Source organism: Orbicella faveolata, unplaced genomic scaffold (genome assembly GCF_042242905.1).
Source record: "Orbicella faveolata isolate gen_17 unplaced genomic scaffold, um_ofav_v1 contig_24, whole genome shotgun sequence".
Lineage (NCBI taxonomy): Eukaryota > Metazoa > Cnidaria > Anthozoa > Scleractinia > Merulinidae > Orbicella > Orbicella faveolata.
Genome location: NW_028301552.1, coordinates 15,411,496 through 15,433,900, shown reverse-complemented (window position 1 = coordinate 15,433,900; position 22,405 = coordinate 15,411,496). Strand labels below are relative to the sequence as shown.

Below are 22,405 nucleotides of genomic sequence, written 5' to 3'. Positions count from 1 at the left end.
CTTTCTCTATTGAAAGACCACTGACGAAAAAATTCGCAGACTCTGAGGTTGAAAAAAAAGGCGGCAGTCGGCGGCAACAGATGAAAACTGCTTGTCCTCAATGATCTTCGCCAAGCCGACTTATCATCAGCGTATTGTGCGCCCAATTTATTCCTAAGTTAAAACCTTTCACAAGAGTAGCAATTTCTGACGTTGAAATGTCCTCAAGACACACAACAACACGATCTTCTTGTGGTAAAATTCTCTTCGCAAGTGTAAACTTGCATGTAGCAGCTCTTTTCCTGAGCGTCTTCTCCCTTACCAAAGCACACGATTGCCATCGTAACTTGGAGACGGTATGGCAATCAGATGTGGGGTCATCTCCTGTTGTATCAAGCTCGTTAGTGGCAGATTTTAATGGTGATAACGTGAAAGATGTGCTGGTAGCTTCTTTTAATGGTCAGGTGTCAGTCGTAGATGGACGGTCAGGTCATAATCTTCCAGGCTGGCCAGTTACTCTTCCTGGAAAACTGTTATTTGCGGCACCTTTGTTGGTATGTGAAAGATTATCCAATCCTAAAACCTTAGATTTTAGCGTAAAACAGATAACCAAATCTCAACGCTGAATAAGCACTTGAATATGCACACTTACATTATTTAACTTAATTATTTATTATTTAGACATTGCATGCTTCCTCTTTTTAGTAGATATTTTTCTGCTGATATATAGCTGGAATTTTTCTCAAACAGTGCACACTATCGTTGCATGGTTACTTCAAGGTCACCCATCATCTACCTAATGTCATAACATAACTAAAGCAAAGCGCACGCTCTGACTGGTTAATTTAGCGTCTACTATTTGCCCATGGGTGTACACTGCTGACGTGTGTGCTAATGTTTACAAAGCAACTCTTTTGACAGACATTGTTTACAAAGTAATGACCGACATCCTTCGGCCAGAAATGCAAAACTGTCTTCACAGTTGTCTGAAGATGAAATGTTATCGAGTTACTGGTGTGCAGTTGGTTGTCATGAATGAATTTTTGTGCGCTTGTTTTCTCTTGTCATGTAAGACTACAGGAACATTTTTTTGTGATGTAGCTCAATAAAAGGACTTCTGTTGTTCCAATGTCTCAATGTTATGTTATAAAACAAATGGTAAACGCCATAGCATGCACTATTGAGTTATGGATGTACTTGGGAGGTTTGCTAAGCACTCAAGAAGCTAGAGTCGCACTCGGCTATCGCCTCGTGCGACTCTTATGCTTCTTTCGTGCTTAGCAACCTCCCGCGTGCATCCATAACTCAATAGTGCACGCTATGGCATTTACCATTTGTTAATTAGTAGAATTCTACTAGTATACTAATGCAAATGCTGCAATCTGATTGGCTGACTAACGGCACATTATCAGTTATTTGTGTGCAGTGGCTGGAGGTCACCTGCAAAATGCCAATGCTTCTTTTTATTTTTCCAAAGTTTTGGAGGAGCATTTTGATGTAATTTTTTTCCTCTCTTGTTTTAAATACCACAGCTTAGGTATGTACAATATTTAAATGGATGATTAAATTCCTCTGAAGATTAAAAGAAGGACATTTACGGTTTCTTTAATTTAAAAAAAAAATGGAAATTATGGGAAAAAATGATGTGCATATGCACACGACTGAAATTTCAAATGACAATTTAGTTCAATCGCTTTTTTTAAGGTGCAAAGTATTATACTTCGAGAAATAATTAGAAAACTTTATTTGAAGTGAATTTCATTCACAATTCTACTAAAACAATTATACTACATGTATAAGCTACAGATTTCTATTAGGTGATAGTTAATATCCAGTCCCTCAAGTCTCAAAGTTTCAATTGGCTTGCCTTGGGAAACATTGAGATTCTAGGGAAAACAGAATAAACTGAAGTATTTAGGCTCACGTGGGCAAGTAGGCAATTGCTAATTCTCATCCCTGAAAACTTACAATTCATAAGATACAAAATTTCTTTAAAATTGAAGAACATTTCAAAAGAATAGTTACATTCTAAGCTGAACAATAACAAAAACATGATAATAAACTGTAGTGAGAAGTATTTAAGAATAGTTATGACTGAGGAGGATAAAAATGGAAATTTAAACTTTAAAAAAAAATTGCCAATTTTTTCAAGATGTGTGGTCAGTGGTGTCCCTCTTTGAAATAAATTACATGCTGTTGTAGTTGAAATTAAGGAATCAAGAATATGGATGAAATCTGTCACCTTGATCTTAATTTCACAATCATCCATGTGAATCCAATCCAATCTGGAATCTTTGTGTTTCAGTATGATTATGACAATGATGGAATGCGTGAATTGGTCCTAGCTACTGCTGATGGTGTTGTGATCTTTGTAAAGAATGATGGCTCTTTTCTGGAAGGAGAGACATTTAAGGTAGGGCAGATCATTACATTAATGATGTGAAATAACCCACAGAAAATATTTGCTGTACTTGGCAGCTGAATTCTGTCTATTAGTGCTGTCATCAACCAAGATATGATTTGAGAATAGAAGAAGTATAGAAAACAAGAGCTGCAGTTGTGTGTTATGTACACTGTGCATGTTTTTCAAGTGTTCTGAAGACATCGCAGCATTGTAGCTAATCAGAGTGTCCACAAAATCCACTCTACATTATGACAAGGTATTGCCCAGAATTATCTCAATGCTCTGGAAAGTTACTGCATGTCTTGGCAATGAATATCTGAGTCACCGGATTCCATGGATCCAGGTCAAAATCACTTTTAATTTTTGCAGATCTCAAAAGGACATTCAATAATAAAATTAATGTTGTCAACCAAAATGTTAAAACACAAGTGACTGGCAGGTTAGCAGAATTGCACAATACCATGATTCAAGATTAAAAATCATCCAATACTTCAGTGCCTCCAGCCCCAATGCCCCCTGCCCCCCTTGTAATAATGAAACCATGAAACCACTGCTGTTTTGATATCCCTTGTTAGGTCCCTCCTCTGGTCATGAAGAAAGATTGGTTTGTTGTAGATCCTCAACAGATTGGGAACATTGACTATGTCAGTTCTATTTCTGAACCCAAAAAGGCAGCCAGACTTGCTTTCTTCTCGGAGTTTGACACTGACCTTCCACAGGTATGAAAAAATGGGTGTTGTGTGAAAAGATCATCTTACGCAAACATGGCAGTGGGTGTAGGTTAACATGAACTTCTGGGAGATGTTCATGCTGGCCAAGTTCCATGTTCCCAAACACACTTCTCAGTTTTGGGGGGGGGGGGGGGGGGGTTGGGATGTAATAATTGTATCTAAGAAATAGGAAATATGTACTGTATTTCTGTTGAGTTGTAGAAACAGTCAAGTGGAAGTTTGGAAGGGTGAGAAATGCTGTGGGAACACAAGCCAACAGATGAGTGTTTCCACACCTTTTCAAGTTCTCCCAAACTTCAATGAGGGCTCTAATAACTTGATAGAAGCACGGACAACATGCTTTCTTTTTCTTTGAGAAAATTCTGTGACAAGAAAAGAAAACAACTTGTTTACTTTGATTATCAAAATGTAAATTATCTTTGCTCGCACCATCATTACGTCAACAGCTTGAGCTAGTTCTGTGTTTCCATCAAGTTTTGTATAATAACCCAAATTATTCTCGCATTTTGATTGGTTCTCACCTATGATCTGTTAGAGGTCAGACACACGATTGACGTCATTATTACAAAGTTTTTCCCTCCGTTTTTTTAAAATGGCAGAAATTTTCAAGAATTTGAGATAACATTTTACGTGACTGGGTGAAAGACAAGGTACAAAAATGTCTTGTCTAGGCATTGAAGAGGTACGAGAAGCAGGAAGAAGAAAGAAAAAGCTGTATCGTTTTTAGAAAATGACTAAAAAAAATCCTTGAGCAGTCTCAGTCGGCAGTTGAGCCAGACTAAACCAAGCACAAAATTGGTCTTGAAATTACTTTAAGGTAAGAATCCATTGCTTTGTCTTGAATTTAACAAACCAAATAAACAAAATGTTTATGAGATTAATTTATTTAAAAAATTCAACTTTTCTCAGTCTCAAAATAATTGTTGGCACAGATTGACGTCAGGAATGAAACATCAAAACATCACTTCTTAAAATCTGTTAAAATAAATACATAACCTTTTTTTCCAACACAAAATATTTCAGGGCACAGCAGTGAGCAAAGTATAGCTCACTACAGGTCACGGCCAACTGTATCACAGCTATAAGGTGTTTCAGACACTATATCAAACTGATTTGAGAATCACCAACCACAGAGGACACAAATGTCCATTGTCACTAACACTCCTTTCATTCAAAACTCGAATTAAATGGCCTCCAGTGTTGACCGCAAGCGCCAGTTTTCCGAGCGTATTTTTTCAACTTCTCCAATATTCAGGTAACATCAAAGCTTTTCAGCTCACAGGGCTGCTTTGATGACAAAAATGGATCCAGCATTTTCTTTAAGATTTGTAGATTTCACAGTTCCATTCTGCTTTCACTAAAAGTTTTCATTCCATGCAAAGCGACGCTCAAGCCAAGTTTGACAGTGGCGTGATTTTCCTGGACCAATCACAATTCTTTGCCCACATAGCAACCAATGGGATTGCTTCATTTTTTAATGACAACAGATTACGTCAAATTGCTAATTTCATATTTGCCAAAGAGGGCAAAGGCCGGCTTTCAACTTGTGTTGAAAGATTTTGAAATAATTAAGACTGCCTCTGCTCAAAGTTCGAGCAATAAGTGCAAAAATTATTTACTAAAAATCTACTTGTAGCAAGATAACTTTTGGAATACTGTTTAAAACAACTCACGTTAGTTAATTTCTCTAAGTGACCCCACGATTAAATTCTCAAGCATTCTCGAGAAAATTAAAGTCAAACCTCGTAAGAATGCTTAAGGGCATATATAACTTTTTGGGCCAATTTTCATTTTTTTGCAGGATCGAGCTAATTTTTGGCAGACTGACTTGTTTTGACATGAAAAGGCATGTTCTGTAATTGTTTTTGTTGATCTGTGCTTCATTTTCGACAAATAACGTCGTCTAAAAAACTCAGTTTTCCAAGTGGCATCTTTTGGAATGAATCCTTCAAAGGTGGGTTTCTCCACAACTCAAACTTAAACGGTTACTTTTAGCAGCTTCAACAGCACTGTTTCTTTTAAATAGATGTTCGGTTTTGAAAGAAGTAGAGAAATAGACTGGAAAAAAAATCGACCGACCTTGTGTCAGACCGGTGTCTCGACAAAACAAACTCGAATCTGGCCCGTTCAGCATCTTATTCGCTTGCCCTAATGAAGCAACAGTAAGAGATGAGCGTAATTATATGAATCATTAAACTTGTGTTGGTTCAAACAACTAGCAGCAAATGCCACACTTCGGTGACTTCATTGTTTAGCAAAACAAAAGGTTCCTTTTGTTTTTCGTTCAACGAAAGATTTCCAAAAGGTGTCCTTGGAAAACTGAGTTTTTTGCATATGTTATTTCTCGAAAAGGAAGCACAAATCAGGAAAAACAGTTACGGAAAGATGTTATTTATGTCAAAGCAAGTCAGTCTGCCAAAAATTAGCTCAATCCTGCAAAAAAATGAAAATTGGCCCAAAAGGCGATATACCGGTACTCCCTTTTTGCATGAAATCCTTCAATTTGAATTGTGGATGACAGGTTGAAAAACAAGAAAAACGTTTTGGGTTTGGCTTTAGCCTGATAGGACTTTGGGGTTTAGCAATTTTTGGTCTCATTCGTGTCTTCCTGTTACTGATATACTGAGTAATCCCTGGGCATGAAGTAGTTTAGCAATAGCAAATCCTTTATTTTTAAGTACACTTAGATGGTAGGCACAGTATGATCACTGCATGACAGGTTTTAAATTAAATTATCAATTATACCCAAATGCATCCTTGTTACACAGGAAAAACAGTGGAATTCAAACACAAGCAGTTCTGCAGACACCTTTTGGTCCAAGTACCATGGAGGTTTCCGTCCATCAGGGTTATCGTTAGATGGCACTAGTGTGTATATTGACCCACACATTTTGTCAACTCCATTCATTGCAGACTTCAATGGTGATGGATCAGAAGAAGAGCTTGTCATTGTCGCTAATTTTTATTTTGAAGAAAAAAGGTGAAAAACTCAAACTAGATATTTTAACTCGAGTTTCCATGGTTTTCATGTGAATTGATAACACCTGTTTGAGTTTTGCTCCTGCTCCCATGATGTGTCCAGCTGGGCCACACTTACATACACAGAGCACATGCAGCACTATCATAAATATGATATAATAAATTATGATATGTGATAATTTAAACCATAAAATTGTGACAAGACATGACATACTGGTATAAAGAACAGTGATAACAGTTGGAATCAACAACAATCTAAACTTAGTAGTGCACTGCACCTTGGTTCCTCAAAAATGCTTTCAAAAAATTAATTTGGGTAGTTATTTTGCATTGGATCTGCTATTAAGGAATCTTGGTCAAACTCTTTAGTCTTGGCATATCAACAGAGTTACCCAGAGTGCAAATAAGTTACAGTCATTTTATTAAATGTGTAATTAGTTAGAGTTTCACAAACATGTTGCACTCTCTACACAGTCTGTCATCTTCATCCGGTCAAGGTTTGCCATCAGAGGAACTTCAGAATTATCTTGGCAGTGCTGTGATAGTGTTCAACCTTGACAAAAAGGAGCTTGTTTTCTCTTCCATTTTGGATGTGTCCAGGGTAAATATCTTTCTGTATTGTTGATATTGCTCTTAGCTGGAAGGTTATTTAACAATGATACTAATGGTAAAACTGGCTGCCATACAACCAACTTGTTAAATGCACACATCTCATTAAAAACAAACAACAACAGCAGCAGCAACAATATTTGCACCCTTCACATAAGAAAAATAGATTAATTTCAAATTTAAATAATTACAGATAGAGAGAGTACAGCCACTTAGAAGAAGCAAATGTTAGTCATGCTAAGTGGCTGGGCTACTTATGTTAGTCTAAAAAATATATTGTTTTTGTGACCATTTAATACTCTCACTGTCATTTTTCACACTACACTACTTAGTATATTCATGTATATTCATATATGCATATGGTTCAAACATTAGGATTGACAGCCAAAATATTCTACATGTATTTTTTATTAAATTTTTAACTAGGGAATGCTTTTTTTTTTTTACAAAATCCTTTGGTAAAATTTTGCCAAGCATTAATCTAATTTAACAGTACTGATTACCCCAATCATGTCCCCAGTTGTAATATAATCAGGCTCGCAAAAATGTGTCAGGTGGATCAGAGGAAAGCATTCACACTGAGCCACAAACTTGTAAAGACTGCAGTTTTGCACTGTGTGTATCAGGAAAATTACCCTTTTACACCGTAAAAATTGAATTCATTGTTTCCTTTTTAACCTGCAGCAATCCAGTCAGTACCCTGCCTATGTGCTGTCAGCTGCATCTGTTGTTCCAGGTGCTGGGGTTGTCATGGGGACATCATCAGGAAGGGTTTACCTTGTAAAGAGCTCAACGAAAGAGCCTCAATCTCTTAGTACCATGGACAGCATTCCTGGCCAAGTAAATAACTAGTTTGTAAAAGTAACAATTAATATATAGAGGATATTACACGGTGGTGAGAAGATATGAATTTTATGTTCGAAATAAATTCATATATTCATAATATATTCATATATCATATATTCATAAAATTCATATCTTCGAGCCAACATGTAATGCTCTTTTTATTATATGGAGAACCAATTCAACAAAGGCAAAAGGCAGGAATCGTGAGGTCATTGAATGATATGACACTCACAAAGGTGACATACGGAAAATACGCCACTCGGGTCCCAGATGAAGTGGCGTATGGAATCTAAGAGTGGTTTAGTTCCCAGTAAAACACTCTTCTCCATATAATAAAAAAAAATCTATGCGTTCTGTTGCAAATGGCATCCTCTGATTGACTACACTACTCACTATCTTTTCTGTGTTTGTTGTCTGTGTTAACCGTTGTCTTTATTAGAGGGGTTAATTTTAGAGAAAATATATACTATTATGAGCTTTTTGTCGGGACAAACAAAACTGCCTGTTATATAAGGGTGTCATCATTAGGTGGGTGTCCATAGAGCAGGGTACCAAGTTGTAAAATAATTACTTGCAAGATGCATAGTGAACTGGGATATCCTGCACAGGGCACTAGCATGTACATGTAGCACTTGAGAAGACTTGGTTTTTAATCCTTAATCTGGCTAATGGTGTTCTAAGCAGAAATTTGTGAAATCAAAATTTTGTTTTATTTATGGTACAAGGCTGAATTTCCTAAGTTTGTCTCTAACATGGCATGTGTATGTGGTTTTCAGGTCATTGCATCAGATGTTAATCAAGATGGTTTGTTTGAAATTCTGGCGATAGACAACAGCGGGAATATTGCTTGTAAGAGCCTTAAAGGGAAAATGGTCAGTGTTGAATTGTTAAATTTCCTAGTAATTTCTTTTTAGTGATTTAGCACAAAATTTAATTACAGAAAGTTTTTTGGTTCTTGCAAATAGTGTAGTTTCATGTAATGTAGGCATTTGCAACTCTTTTCAATAACAATAAAAAACCAGCTAAAACAACCTAGTTTTTGTTTCAAGTTACACGATAAAGGTTCTTACCGGTATATACATTGTGCCTCCTGGAAATTTAGGTCATTCAGGTTATTTACATTCTGCTCTAGATGCTGCTCAATAAACTGCATTATGACAACCTAACTAATAAGAACCTGTCTCAATTTTAAGCTGAACAGGTTCTAATCCAATAGGGGTTTAAATGCCAAAATTGTAGTCTACGGAGGTTTTAATTAGTAGGCTCTTATAAGTGGGTTTTACTATAGTAAATGTTGTAAACATTTTGTTTTGCTTTTGATACTTTATGTCAGGTGTGGGAGGCTACAGTTTCTAGTTCAAGTGCTGCAGGGATCCGTGTAGCTGATGTGAATGGAGATGGTTTCATGGAAGCTGTTGTTGCTACATTTGATGGGTAATTTACATAATGTATATTTTACTGTTTCATTGACTTGTCATGATCTGGATAATTATACTGAGTACAGTGTACATCAGGATGTGGTTAGGTATAAATTTCATAATTAAACAAGCTTGCGTTTGGGGTATGACAAAATAAGTCTATAACAAGAGAAAAGAAAAATCTCCTAAACTGGTTTGAAAAATGTGAAATCAAAGAACAAATTCAACCCACAACATACAATTTTTTCCAAAAATCAATCTAGAAAGTACCTTATACATGTAGTATGCATTGATCATTCAGGAGTGTCCAAGATAATATTTGGTCCAAGGTTATTGTGATTTAATTTGTAATGATTTTGGTCATACATTTTTCAATTTTATGACCACTTCTTACCTTTGTCCAGCAATTTTAATCTGCTTCAATGTATCCATTACTTTCGTTTTTCCTTGTTGGGGGGGGGGGGGGGGGGGAGAGGGAGGAGGCAGTACAGATGAGGGGACATTTACACATAGTTAGGTTTGTGTCTGGAACGAGTGGAACTCAATAATGATGCAAACCCCTAAGTTTAGCCAATCAGAATGCAACATTGGACTCGATAAAATTTTAACTTTTTTTAACTTTAAACTTTAATGTATGTACCTTTGCCAATCATAAAATCAAATAGTAAACCTCCCATGATAAGAAAGCCAGAAGAATATCAATTCCCAGTCTTTTCTGTATCAACCTGAGTTGCTGCCAGCAGCTTTAGATCTGCACTGTCAAATGCATAAGGCAGATACATGTATTCTCCCAACACAGACCTCACTGGTCTAATACGATTCCTGCATTAATTTTTATATACACAGTCACTGTTAATTTTTTTTAAAAAATGTTTAAAAAAAGAACATTCATGTACCAGGTATGTGTGGGTTCTTGAAGGAGATACAGGGAAGGTGTTGGAGGGGTGGCCTGTCAAGCTACCAAGGGAGGTACTAGCAACTGTACTGGTCACTAAACTTGTCCCTGGAGAAAGCAGTGCATCAGATATTGTAAGTACTTGTATTGCAAGTACATTGTACTGTAAGTGGTGCAGTGTATTAAATAAGGCAGCCTTAAGTAAAAACCTGTTCCATCTTTCACACATAAAGTAACAGAACAGAATCAAAACTGATTGCTGGACTTGAAGGTGTAGATGATTGAGGATTTGAAGTCATTTTGATAATATAATTTATAATCATAAGAAGAGACTAGTCTACAGATACAAGGGAATCACTCTTTCCTTGTGAAAAAAAAAGAGTAAGAGTGGAAAAAAGCCACACAAAATCTGGCAGTCTTGTACATCATACAGCTGTCTTTTCATTTTAGGAATGCATATAGTATACAAAACACTCAAATACACCTACAGCTTTCTTCAGTTATTGGTTTGAACTCAGATACAGCTGTAAACATAATTATTTAGTGACTTGCTTCCAGGACCTGGTCAGTACACAGCCATACAGTGTATTCATACAGATTTCTACAAAAGAGTAATAGTGTAATTGAACTACCAGCACAACTTCAGGTTTGAAGCAAATTTGGGCATTCTATAAACTGAATCTCCAGCTTGGCAAACAAACTTACCCGCCTACATCCTGGTTGCTTTTTAGCTTTGCATATTAAAGGAAACCAGTACTGAATACTGATATACAGAACTAACAGTAAATTTAACTCTGACGTCATTGATTCTTTTAGGTTATTCCCCTTGTTGACGGCCAGATTGCAATCATCCGAGGTAGTGACCGCTGTACAGAGCTCATCAATGTTGGTAAGACTGTGCTATCTGGGGCTGTTAGTGCTGACTTGTTGCCAGGGCGACCAGGTCTGGAGCTGATATTGGGTGCCGATGATGGAACCCTGCTGTGTTTGGCGAATGCACCAAACACAGTTACACATAGGTAAATTGAAATTTGTAATGGTAAATTGCTACTGTGGAGTGGTTTTCAATTGAGTGTCATGAAACCAAAACCAAAGCAATCACTCTGGCCAATGACAAATTTCACAGACAATCCAGTGAACCAATCAAAACTGGAAGCTAATACATGTAGCTGACCTGAAGTGCGGGAAAGTCAAAACGCGTGCGAACGAGTCACGGTTGGTCTTCGTTTTACTTCTCAGATTTGATGACAAAGAGACAAGAGTCTTTTTAAGCCAATCACTCAGCGCGGTCATTGAATTACTTTCGACACTCAATTCTAAGTTGACACGCATGATTGTTTGTAAACACTCAACTTTTTATAAAATGCCTTCGGCATTGCCTCAGTCATAACTTTTTTCTGGCTATGGCCCTGACTGTTTACAATTAAATTTTTATGTAAAAGTTATGACTGTCTACAATTTACAATTGATGCACAGCTCAGTGTTATCTGCCACTTAGTGCATGCCAGTTGCCAATAGCTTTATTACAAACACACCATTTACTTCTCCATCATGAAAGCCAAACTTTCATCTATAATTTCTACAATTACTCGTGTGTTGATTGTGCAGGACAATAAAATAATGTGTTATTCTAGAGTTATGGCAGTAACTAACAGCGCTTAATCAAAAGTAATCTATCTTGTCACTGTCAGATTTTGAATTATCGTGGAAGCTTAATGTTGATTGAAAATACCAAATGTTGCAAAGATTGCCGAGACATCATGACTACTGTTATCAGCATAACTATTATACACCGTCTGACTTGGGATTTATATTAGTCTTCCTGCAGATATGAATGAACTATTTTCCTGGCCAGCAGAGAATTCACCCTGCAGTGGAGCAACATTTTTCTCTGGAAAGGTAAGCTTTTCTTTATCAGCTTAAAAACAAAACTGATTATTGATTATTTTTTTGTTAAAAAATAATTTATTTTTCAATTTACCTATATGTAGCAGGCGAGAACTGAAGGTTAAGAAATTGAATTATTGGCGCTTTAAAATTCCATGAAAGTAATAGTTCAAAGTTGTACCGCTTGAAAGAAGTGTGTTATCTTTGCTGACATTTATAAATTTCCGTAGAACAATCAACACTACGATGTTTGTTGTTGATCGTCATTATAACTGAGTCTTGTTTTCATGAACAAGGTCGGAGTGAGGTTCACTCCAAACTCTCAGAAAAACACCGAGATAAGTGGGAGATCCTTTCCTGTGGAGTTCGAAATTAAAGATGAGCAGCCACAAGACGTAAAAGGAAAAGTTTACAACATCAAGGTATGTGTAATTCTTCAATAACTTCAACTGTTACAGAAGTACAATTTACCCGTCATTACAAGAAAGCTCGCAATAAGCTTTAAGCACTTTCACTTAAAGGAGGACGACAGATCACTCCCGGGGTGGGGGGTGGGGGGTACTCCTCAACGTTCTTTGGTGGCGTTGTGCGGTCCAAACATTGAAACCTGTACCGTATTTCAGACCAAAATCTGTGATTTCAGACCTGAGCGAATTGACTGCCATTTGCGTAAGCATTTGAGAAGGGCTACAAATTTGCTAGTGTTGATGCGGTTGCGAACAAAATACCCAATACTAAGCCAGAGTTAAAACAGTATCCTATATTAGACCAAAATGGTCAAAATCTATACTATTTTTCACAACCTCGTTCCTTTTGGAAGATGGGAGATCCTGTGAAAGAGGTTGTATTTTTCAGACCAAAACTGCTCAAAAACCATACCCTCTGGGGCCGCACACAGCTATATAGCCCATATAAGGGAGTAGCACCCCCTCCTTCAGCCCCCGGGAGATCACTACAGGGTAATGGACTTCATGGATGTGTCACTTGTCGACCGACCAACCAACCTACTGATTGAGATTAATCTAACAATCAATCAATAATAGATTCTTACAACAGAACGTTTTTATAGATTATCATTGGAAAGCAGGTCATGGCTTTTAAGAAGAGCTACAAGTCTCCTGGAATATACACTGAACAAGTCATAGTACCATCACAGCCCTGCAGAGCTACTGTGTCGTTACAACTCACCACTGAACATGGACAGTGTTTCCACAGCTCTCTGCATGTAAGGTAAAAAAGCATTCTCTATTCGCACCAGTTTCTTACTAAGCGAATAGAAATAAGAGCTCTGCATATCATTTCAGCCCAGTTTGCGTAAGAATCCTTTGGCTGTTGGCAGCTGCAACATGTTGTCTCTCTTTCTCGCTTGCTTCTCCACGCTACCGCGCTTCTCATCAGCCCTACCTGCCTTTCCCTATCCTTTTACACTTCCAACTCACTCCAGCGCGGTCGTATTTCGCCATCTCTTATTCAGCGAGCGTGAAAGGGACTGTACCGAATAGTATGCTATTGTGAACAATAAGGGCATTTTCGTTTGAAGATATACAAACCAGATATACAAACCTTTTGGGATAATTGTTAGCATTGCAAATGTGATGTGCAACTTGAAGCAGTATTCTATTGTAAATCGACAGTAAAGGCCCCACGACCTGCACGCAGTATTTCAACGTAACACATTCCAACACTGTTGCGCACATGTTACAAAGGTTTGGCCGCCTTGCTGCGGCATCCAACATCTTGCAACAGGGTGGCCAAGCGCGTGAAACGTGTTGTGTGTAACGATGTTGGAATATGCTGCGCTAAAATGTTGAGTCCGTTCGGCCGCACCTTAGCACGACTTTGAAAAGGTTGGTAAAAAAGGCCAATTTCGTTACGTTATAAAAATTCTAACATAACTCCAAGGTTTCGTTTAGTGGACTTGAAAAAAATGAAATCACATTGAGCCAGGTTGAGGGAGGCACGAGAAAATAATTTATTCTGTCTTAGTCCCCCCCCCCCCCCCCCCCACCCCCCGTTCCCCACAAGCCTTGATGCCATGTAAGAATTGTAATATATCGAAATTGGTCCATTAACTAAGAGCTTCACGAGTTTGTCCTCAGCGTACCGAGTCAAGCAGGGTTAGCATAGTTTTGTGCTCCTGCTCGTTAACCCTCACTAGTTACGTGTCTACAAAGAAAATGTACCTAGAAAAGTTCAAGGGATGTGTCATTTTGGAAAATTTCAAAGTGTTGCAGTAATGAAATAAACACCTTAGTGAGTTTGGAGACTCGAAGGTCCTTATGTACCAAAAAGGCCCGTTTGAAATCTGGAAAGTAGAGAGTTATCTATAAAGTAATTTGGAATGCTGGAGATCAACCAATATTTTTTTTCTTCTGAGCAGAAATGGGGGGCCACAAGAGGTAAAGAAAAAAATATATTTGGCCTTGGTTGGACCCACGACGTTTACCTTTCCACGAATTACCACCATGTTTACCCACGATATACTCACATCTGGCCTTGTAGCTCAGTCAGCAAGGTAAAGGTCGTTGATTCTCAGCAATCCAAATCACTTTAGAGTTAATTCTCTACTTCCCAGCTTCTAATATCAGCGCTGCCAAGCGTTTTAAATCCATTGTAACGGTTACTGAGTAGGACACACTGACATTTGCGTAAAAATGTCATTAACATGTGAATCCATTTGACTCGTGACAGTTTTAACCTGCACTTCAAAGACGACTTGGCGTGGCAACTGCTGGTGCCATTTATAACAACTGGATGTCTTCTGCTGGTTCTTCATGGCTGGACACAACTAGATACAGATATACTGCCAACAATAATGACCAAGAGAAAGAGATAGCAATCAACATCAAACAAACAAACATGGATGAACACAACTGAGTGCGGATATCTCTTCCTGCCAACAATAATGACAAGAGATAGAGTTAGCACTTAACATCAAACAAACAAACAAACATGGATGAACACAACTGAGTGCAGATATCCTGCCAACAGTAATGACAAGAGAAAGTTAGCACTCAACATCAAACAAACAAACATGGGTGAACACAACTGAGTGCAGATATCCTGCCAACAATAATGACCAAGAGAAAGAGATAGCACTCAACATCAAACAAACAAACATGGATGAACACAACTGAGTGCAGATATCCTGCCAATAATAATGACAAGAGAAGGAGTTAGCACTTAACATCAAACAAACAAACATGGATGAACACAACTGAGTGCAGATATCCTGCCAACAATAATGACAAGAGAAAGAGTTAGCACTCAACATCAAGTAAACAAACATGGATGAACATAACTGAGTGCAGATATCCTGCCAATAATAATGACAAGAGAAGGAGTTAGCACTTAACATCAAACAAACAAACATGGATGAACACAACTGAGTGCAGATATCCTGCCAACAATAATGACAAGAGAAAGAGTTAGCACTCAACATCAAGCAAACAAACAGGGATGAACACAACTGAGTGCAGATATCCTGCCAACAATAATGACAAGAGAAAGAGTTAGCACTTAACATCAAACAAACAAACAAACATGGATGAACACAACTGAGTGCAGATATCCTGCTAGCAATAATAGCCAAGAGAACGAGTTAGCCAGCTCTGATTACACGATCATCAGTTGTTTCCTACGATTCGAGTCCGATTTTACAATAACATCTTTTCCAAGCTGAAAATGATCACGAGGGAGAGACAGGTAGTCAGAACCAGGCAAGGGCTAAACGACCGGTTATCCTTGAAGGAGGACGAATGTGAATTGAGGTTCGTAAACGAGGACTACTTAACTTGGAGAAGATTTTTAATAACAGCGAACCAGTAATTGCCCGGGATAGTAATGGCATGATGCCATTTCTGTCGCAAGCAGGAACGACATTGAGATAACTGACAGTGTACAAGGGCAGCATACGATAAAGATCAAGAACAAAGGACATCAAGCCTCGATTACCAAAGTTATTGACCATGTGTCGCGTTTTCTCTTTCCTTTTGTTGTTGTTGTTGTTGTTTTTTTTTCATTTCTTTGAACATCTTTTATTGTAATCATTATCTGAATGCCGTGTAGATTAAAATGTCGTGATAGCTGTCTGACTGATAATTGAAACAAAAGGTGAAAAAGAGATACACTGTAATTTGTATTCAATTGATCCATTTCAGAAGTTGTCTTGGTAGAAATTATTTATTCATTTATTTAAATAAGAGAAAATATAAAACAGCTGAATTTGGATCAAGGAAGGAGTTTCACAACTCTTTAATTTCACCACAAACGGCAGAAGTGCATCCATTCCTATTTTCGGTCTGTATAGTTTGTTAGTTTGATCGATTGAGTCTTTAATTGTTTGTTTGTTTGTTTGCCGTAATTAATTCTTGTTAAGCTCTCTCTACCGAGTCCCCATTTAGAACTTCCAGGCTCAAACTATACGAACTATACCCTTTTATTCTGAAATGAACAGCTGCGTTCAACCCAGGGGGGTGGGGTGCTTTGGGAATTTCTGGGTGGGGATGTGCCGCTGGGACCCTGGAACCCTTAGCCTATACCAGAGCTAGATCAGCTAAATTTTGCTACCCTATACTAAACTCCCCAAGTCGCCCCCATCTATCGACACTGTTGAGGCTGATTTGCGTAAATTTAAACTTGCCGATTTGATTTTTTTATATCTTTGAGAGGAAATTCCTGGTTTCCTTAGTCTAGATAAAATCTTCAACCAACTTGTCAGTTTTGTGAAAAATGATACCCTTTTCTAGGTCCAAACGTCTGATTTATATACCCTATCCTAGAGTAAACTGCTTGAAAACCATACCTTTCACAGCGGCACATACCTATATAGCCCATATATGGCAGTGCCCCCACCGCCCCCCGGGCGTTCAACGCTGGTTTCCAAAAATATCCACTGGTTGGTCTCTAACTAAAACAGTTTCATTGATAACTGCAAAACTGAACAGGAATTTTCGGTGCCATTTCTCGATAACGAAACGTACAAGGAAACATATACACGTTCCCTTTGTTGCAAGTCGTAAAGGTCTGTACAAGCTCTAAAGTAACTGTTAGTCAAAGATCAACAAGTCGATATCAGTGGCGGATCCAGACCTTGAGCTAAGGGGTGCCCGGTTTTGTTTTGCTTGCCCTGCTGGCTTTCTTCCTTCTGTGATTTCTTCTTTTTTCACCCAAAATTAGGGGGCCTCAGGGCCCCCGGACCCCTGGGTCCCTCCACTAGATTCCCCACTGGATATTTCAAGGAATGAAACTAGCGATTACTAAAGTCTTCAGAGCCAACATTTTCCTCGCACCAAGGTCCCGCCGGCTACGAAAAACGACATGGGGCCTTGGGACTGAACTTGATTTAGCATCAAATATTTTTCGCTCTTTGCATGAGGTGCGTGGAAGCTCCGCTTCTTCTTTCAAACTTTGGCTAATGCCGTGTCTACATTACAAGAAATGTTCCCAAACATGTTCCAGACACAAAATTTTGATGGTGGAATCTTATGGAGGAAAATTAGCTCACCTATCCAAGCGCCAGAAACAGCAAGCCAACTCTGACAAGATGCAACGTGTGTCTTTGACCATGCTTGGTATGTACATAAATTAGGTAATGAAAACTTTATGTTTTATTGCTACTTCTGAGTATTTAAACGGTCGAAAAGATTTTACATACTTTAATACATTTATTTAGCCAAAAATATTTCGATATCTCGTGAATTACAACTCGGTAAATCGAATGTTAAGAGCGGGGGGCGGGGGTGGGGGTAAGGGGAAGGGGACTCCCATGTAGAACCCCTATGAGTTACCAAGCTCCTGTTTTCTGGCCGTTGAGGTACCAATTGGCCCAAGAGGTACCAATTGTAAAACAACACATTAATTAACACTTACATAATTTTATTAGCGATAAAGACGATTCAAACTTTCTACTCGTAAAATTTATAGTCAAATATCCCCTGTCATTTTTTTTTTCGGCGCAATACCCTAGAAAGTACTGCAAAAGCTCCTGCTGTGGGCCTTTTGAGGCTAAACACCTTATGGGGCATCAAAACTGCTTTTCCCCCTAAAAGGAATGACAAACATTCCCATCCTTTTTATATAAGTTCCCCCGGGATGTTAGGCCGCAGTGTTTCGAGTTTATAGAGAAAGTTCTGGCAGCCCAAAGGGCCACCAAGCAGAGTCCCATACTCAGACCAGAGCAGAGGCCCAGTTTCTTATGGCTATCATGGCTAGCGCTATTGATCATAGGTGCATATGCACGACAACAATGGCGACGGCAACAATGGAGTCTCGCAAAATGGCTGCCATACTCCTGCTAATAGGCTGACAGAGACATGCAGCTTTGGTTTAAAGCATCCTTCTTCGATATGGGACATCTATATTATGGTCAATTGACACCTGCCAAAACAAGGTACCCACTGACCAGTATCACACGACCATATCGGAGGCTCAAGTTTAGAGCACACCAAGATCACATGTTTTTTTAAGTTGTCTCTGTCCAAGTGCTGGTTTTTTTATTGGATCGCAGGCTCATGTCAGGTTAACTAGTTGTAAGCAGGACTGGGTTATTCAGAAGGTGGTTACCACCAACTTAGGACCAAAAGTTAACCAAAGCATAGACTTTTCTTGTATACAATGTTTTTCATTGCTTTTGTTTTGTGTAATTTAAGATTATTCAAACTCAAAACAGAAAGCCAAACAAATATACAGAAAACTTCACTGCAAAGTTACAAAACTCTAATCAAAATGCTTGCTTATCCTGGGTTAGCTTAATCGGGCTTTGAACAACCCAGCCCAGGAGCTCTGCTTTTAGGCTTGGTTAAATCTATATAGAGACACGTGGCAGATGGCTTCCCTGAGATGTTAGAGTGATTTAAATATGACAACAAACTTGGTAATCAAGTGATTAAACAACCCCATTATTGAATTTTGTTATCACAAAATAGTGTGATTTGTCAGTACCTCACAGATAGATTATTTGTCTCACAGATCAATTAGTTGCCTCAGCCTTAAAAGTGGTAGCTGGCTTATAATGTACATAGATTAATATATTTGTGACCTACTAAATTCTATAGCCTGATTTCTATAACTGTATTCTTTCAGCTCTTCAGCCGAATTTCCGTAGCCCTGGCGAAGCAAAATGCTGTGACTCTCCCAGACTTCGTATTATCCAAAGTGCATACAGTCCAACCCCCATCACATGTACAGTTGAAAATACTTACGATGTTAAGGCCTGGCTTCCTGACTTTTCATCAAAATTCCAAGGCTACAGTCATCCCCATGCCTTCCATTTCAAGTTAAATGATAACAGAGACATGGAGATGAATAACTGACCCTGGGCAAAAGCTGGAAGAAAGGAATGGCTTCATTATTTTATGAGACATTCCACCTGGGAAACTGTGAGAGAATGTCCAACCCTTAAAAAAAATGAAAGACTGTAGAAAAATGAAAACTTAGAATGTCAACAGTAGAACAAGAACGGTGGGAGAAAATGATGAGGGAAGAGGAGGAAAGGGTGACATTGTTGGATTCCCTAAATGAAGAGGATTATGCTGAGGCAGGGAAGACATTTGACCTGTTGGGGTTCAATTACACCATGCCAGACCCTGAACCTACAGATTAGGAATACAAGGAAAGGAACACAAACGTGCACCATTTGATAGAGAAGGAAGAAATCTTAATGCATGTAGGTTTAATTCCACCAGTTATATTTGTATAGGTAATCACTATACATGTATATAGAGAAAAACTCACTCCTGCAAGTTAATTCCAAATTGAACAAGAAAAACCGTATGATTACTTCTTAAAAATATAACCATAAAAAAATTTGCATGGAGGAAGTGCTGGGAGATGTTTCTTGAAGCCATTTTTTCTCATTCGAGAGGTTTCACTATCATTTTACGTGATATCACTGGCTTAGAAAATTTCCTATTGTCTTTCAGCCAATTATAATCCAGAATTACAATGTGTAATTTGCACTGGAGTTACACTTTTTGCATTGGTGTCACACTTTGTGCACTGGTGTTACACTTGAATTGCACTGCTCTCAGCCAATCAGAATCAAGTAATTTTTTCATCTATGTTTTTTACAATGTTAAAGTATGCCAACAGCAAGAGATCATAAGTAACTCGACAATATGTTTGTATCTCTCATCAGGGTAAACAAGAAACACATAAAGACGTGAAATACATCAGACATGGCAGGTTAGTCAGAGTTTTTCTGTATAGTCACTTTGAGGGACAGGTGCAGTGTACCATTATAGGATGGAATTCAATCTTGAGAAATCCAGCAGATTGCGTTTTTGACAGGATTGTTACGACGTTGAATGACGGTCGTTGGTGTCAAGATTATTTGGGAACATCTGTGCCCTTTTTGATTGGACAAAAAGACTTTTAAGTTTGTTTTTGTTTTATTTTGCAAGGATTTGTCAACTTAAAGTGGTGCTTCTTCTCCTTACAGCAAAGTCCTAGTTTCTCAGGTTATAAGATATTGGCCTTCATAAACTGAACAGAGCCTGCATGGCAAGCGTTCTGGAGCAAGAGCAAAAAAAATTTATTAAGCAGAGGGTGGTGGGACGAGCGAAGTGACGCTTGCCCACAAAGCTCACAATTCTGAAAAAAATGCTCACTGAATTTTATGGATGAGTTCATTTATTGATTGATTTACAACTTGTCACCAATCGCTACCATTATATTTTTTGGAAAACTTCAGAATGGCACTAATTTCAAATTGATTTAAACTGAAAATACACCAAGTGTTCAAGAAAAAAAGAAGTGCTTTCTGTTTAATGCTGACAAGTTTGACTGCAAGCTTTTCTAATTGCACAATCAGTACATTGTCAAGCAAACAGGTGATGAGTATAAAGATAATCATCAATAAGGGAATGTATATGAGAAAGGATGAAGAAAGCTTAACGTAGATGCAAAGACAGTGCGAAAAACGATACAAAGACTTTTTTGTTTTTTTTTCTTTCAGGATTTCTCAGTGACCAGACGATTGAGGGGAGATAAAGGCAAAGACAAGACACTGGAGGTGATATTAAGAAGACAGGACACTTAGGACAAGACATAGTATGCAAGGGACAAAAGTAGGAGGTGTAAAATAGGATATATTTTTTTGTGTGGACTAAACGTTAGGATCGGCGATGTTCTCCTTGCAATCAAATAGGACACAAAGGTTATCATTAAAAAAGTGAACTGGCCCAAAAAAATGATTTACAGTTAGGTTTTGCAGGAGATGTGTCATCAGCTTTGCTTTACAAATTTTAATTTTTCTTTTGTTTCTGTTCATGATGCGAGAGCTTGGTGGATTGTGTGACTGACGTACGTGACTCTTGAGCATCAGTAATGTGGCGTTACATTTGCGGCCGTTGAGAATATGTTAATAAACCATTGTTCGGGAATTTGAATACACAGCATTGCAACAGGAGATTTAACTGTGAATTTAGTAAATAAAGATTGTGAAGTGCCTTTTGATATTCTGTTGGCTTGTTTAGACGAACGGCAAGGCAGCAGGGTAGCAAAAGAAACTTTATATTATTTATTTTCTGAGTTAGCAGTTAAAATACGGCAGCATTTTCTGGCGTTGAATAATTCCCGTGAAAAACTTTATTAACTTATTCTCAACGGTCGTTAGTGTAACGCAGCACCACTGTTGTTCAATAGTCACGTACGTTTCTATCGTATCATTCACCGAGTTCTCGTTTTGTGAGCTTCGAAAGTCTTTTATTTTCCTTGAAAAGCAAATCTTTGTAGTTAATCTTCGTGTTTAGACTCACAACTTTTCGCTAATTTTCTCTCATCGATCAATTTCTGAATGGATTGCCTTGTTTGTCCAAAATCTCTCATTCAACAGCGATTTTAAATTGTTTCCTTGAAACCAGAATTTATAAAAAATGTCGCTATTTCAAGCGTATTACGTCCAGTTAGTTTTGTACAAAAACAATTTCTCTTGGTTATTAAATGTTTTGCAAAAATTGTGTTGACTGCCTAAATTTACTCATAGGTAACCCCTTGTCAACATTTTTAATTTTCCCGCCAAAAAACTTAGAAAAAATACGGGCGCCTAAAATACGCATGCGCCAATTTTTTTAATTATTATTTTCCGTGTCGACCCTTGTTGAAACTTTTTGTTTTCCCGCCAAAAAACTTAGAAAAAATACGGGCGCCCAAAATACGCATGCGCCGTTTTTTTTAAAATTTTTTTCTTGTGATAACATTTTTAATTACTTTCTGTTGTTCTTAACTGTTATTCAATAAAGTATTATTTCATCCACTCAATAAAAGTAATAAAGACGACGTTCAAATTTGTTTTGTTTTCTTTTGTTTCTTTTATTGACATCAAAATAACTTAAATTAAATAATGGCAAATCAATAACTCACAAGTATTGTTAAATGATTTTATTGAAATTCAATTAAATTAATTAAAAAGGTGTGATCAAAATTTTGCCCTATATATACTAAGACTTTTGGCGGGAAAATTGGAAAAAATTTGCACAGCGTTTCCCCTGACAACTCTTTGACAAAAATTTTAACAGGGTACCCCCTATAAATTTTCCCGCCAAAAAAACTCAACATATACCATCTTGAACACAGCCTAACGAAAACTAAGATTTTGAATCCAGTAAACATCTGTTTGTGTTCAAGATAGTATATTCCATGATGATATCTTGTTAAA

The 22,405-nt window shown here is 37.8% G+C and overlaps 1 protein-coding gene and 1 long non-coding RNA gene across 4 annotated transcripts; both read left to right on the top strand.

Annotated features, from left to right (window-relative positions):
• The first annotated feature begins 56 nt into the window (after positions 1–56).
• Positions 57–16,111, top strand: LOC110046772 (uncharacterized). Its single transcript, XM_089291292.1, has 14 exons — positions 57–533; positions 2,285–2,392; positions 2,959–3,102; positions 5,883–6,094; positions 6,568–6,694; positions 7,387–7,542; positions 8,325–8,420; positions 8,882–8,982; positions 9,866–9,995; positions 10,678–10,880; positions 11,679–11,760; positions 12,045–12,170; positions 12,818–12,978; positions 14,440–16,111. Exons 1-14 carry the CDS (start codon positions 198–200, stop codon positions 14,582–14,584), a joined length of 2,127 nt encoding a protein of 708 aa, XP_089147418.1. The 5' UTR covers positions 57–197; the 3' UTR covers positions 14,585–16,111.
• Positions 16,112–16,624: 513 nt separating this feature from the next.
• LOC110046780 (uncharacterized) lies at positions 16,625–22,037 on the top strand. Of its 3 annotated transcripts, none has more exons than XR_016207797.1 (4): positions 16,625–17,338; positions 18,832–19,414; positions 19,886–19,932; positions 20,705–22,037. It is a non-coding gene; the product is annotated as an uncharacterized LOC110046780 (long non-coding RNA). The 3 variants fall into 3 exon arrangements; XR_016207796.1 differs by having other exon boundaries at positions 16,626–17,321; XR_016207795.1 differs by lacking the exon at positions 18,832–19,414 and having other exon boundaries at positions 16,648–17,321.
• Positions 22,038–22,405: the final 368 nt, after the last annotated feature.

Coding starts and splice junctions, on each gene's coding strand:
- LOC110046772 (XM_089291292.1), top strand. CDS start 198: ATGTCCTCAAGACACACAACAACACGATCTTCTTGTGGTAAAATTCTC. Junction 2,393..2,958: donor TGGAAGGAGAGACATTTAAG/GTAGGGCAGATC, acceptor ATCCCTTGTTAG/GTCCCTCCTCTGGTCATGAA. Junction 7,543..8,324: donor TGGACAGCATTCCTGGCCAA/GTAAATAACTAG, acceptor TGTGGTTTTCAG/GTCATTGCATCAGATGTTAA.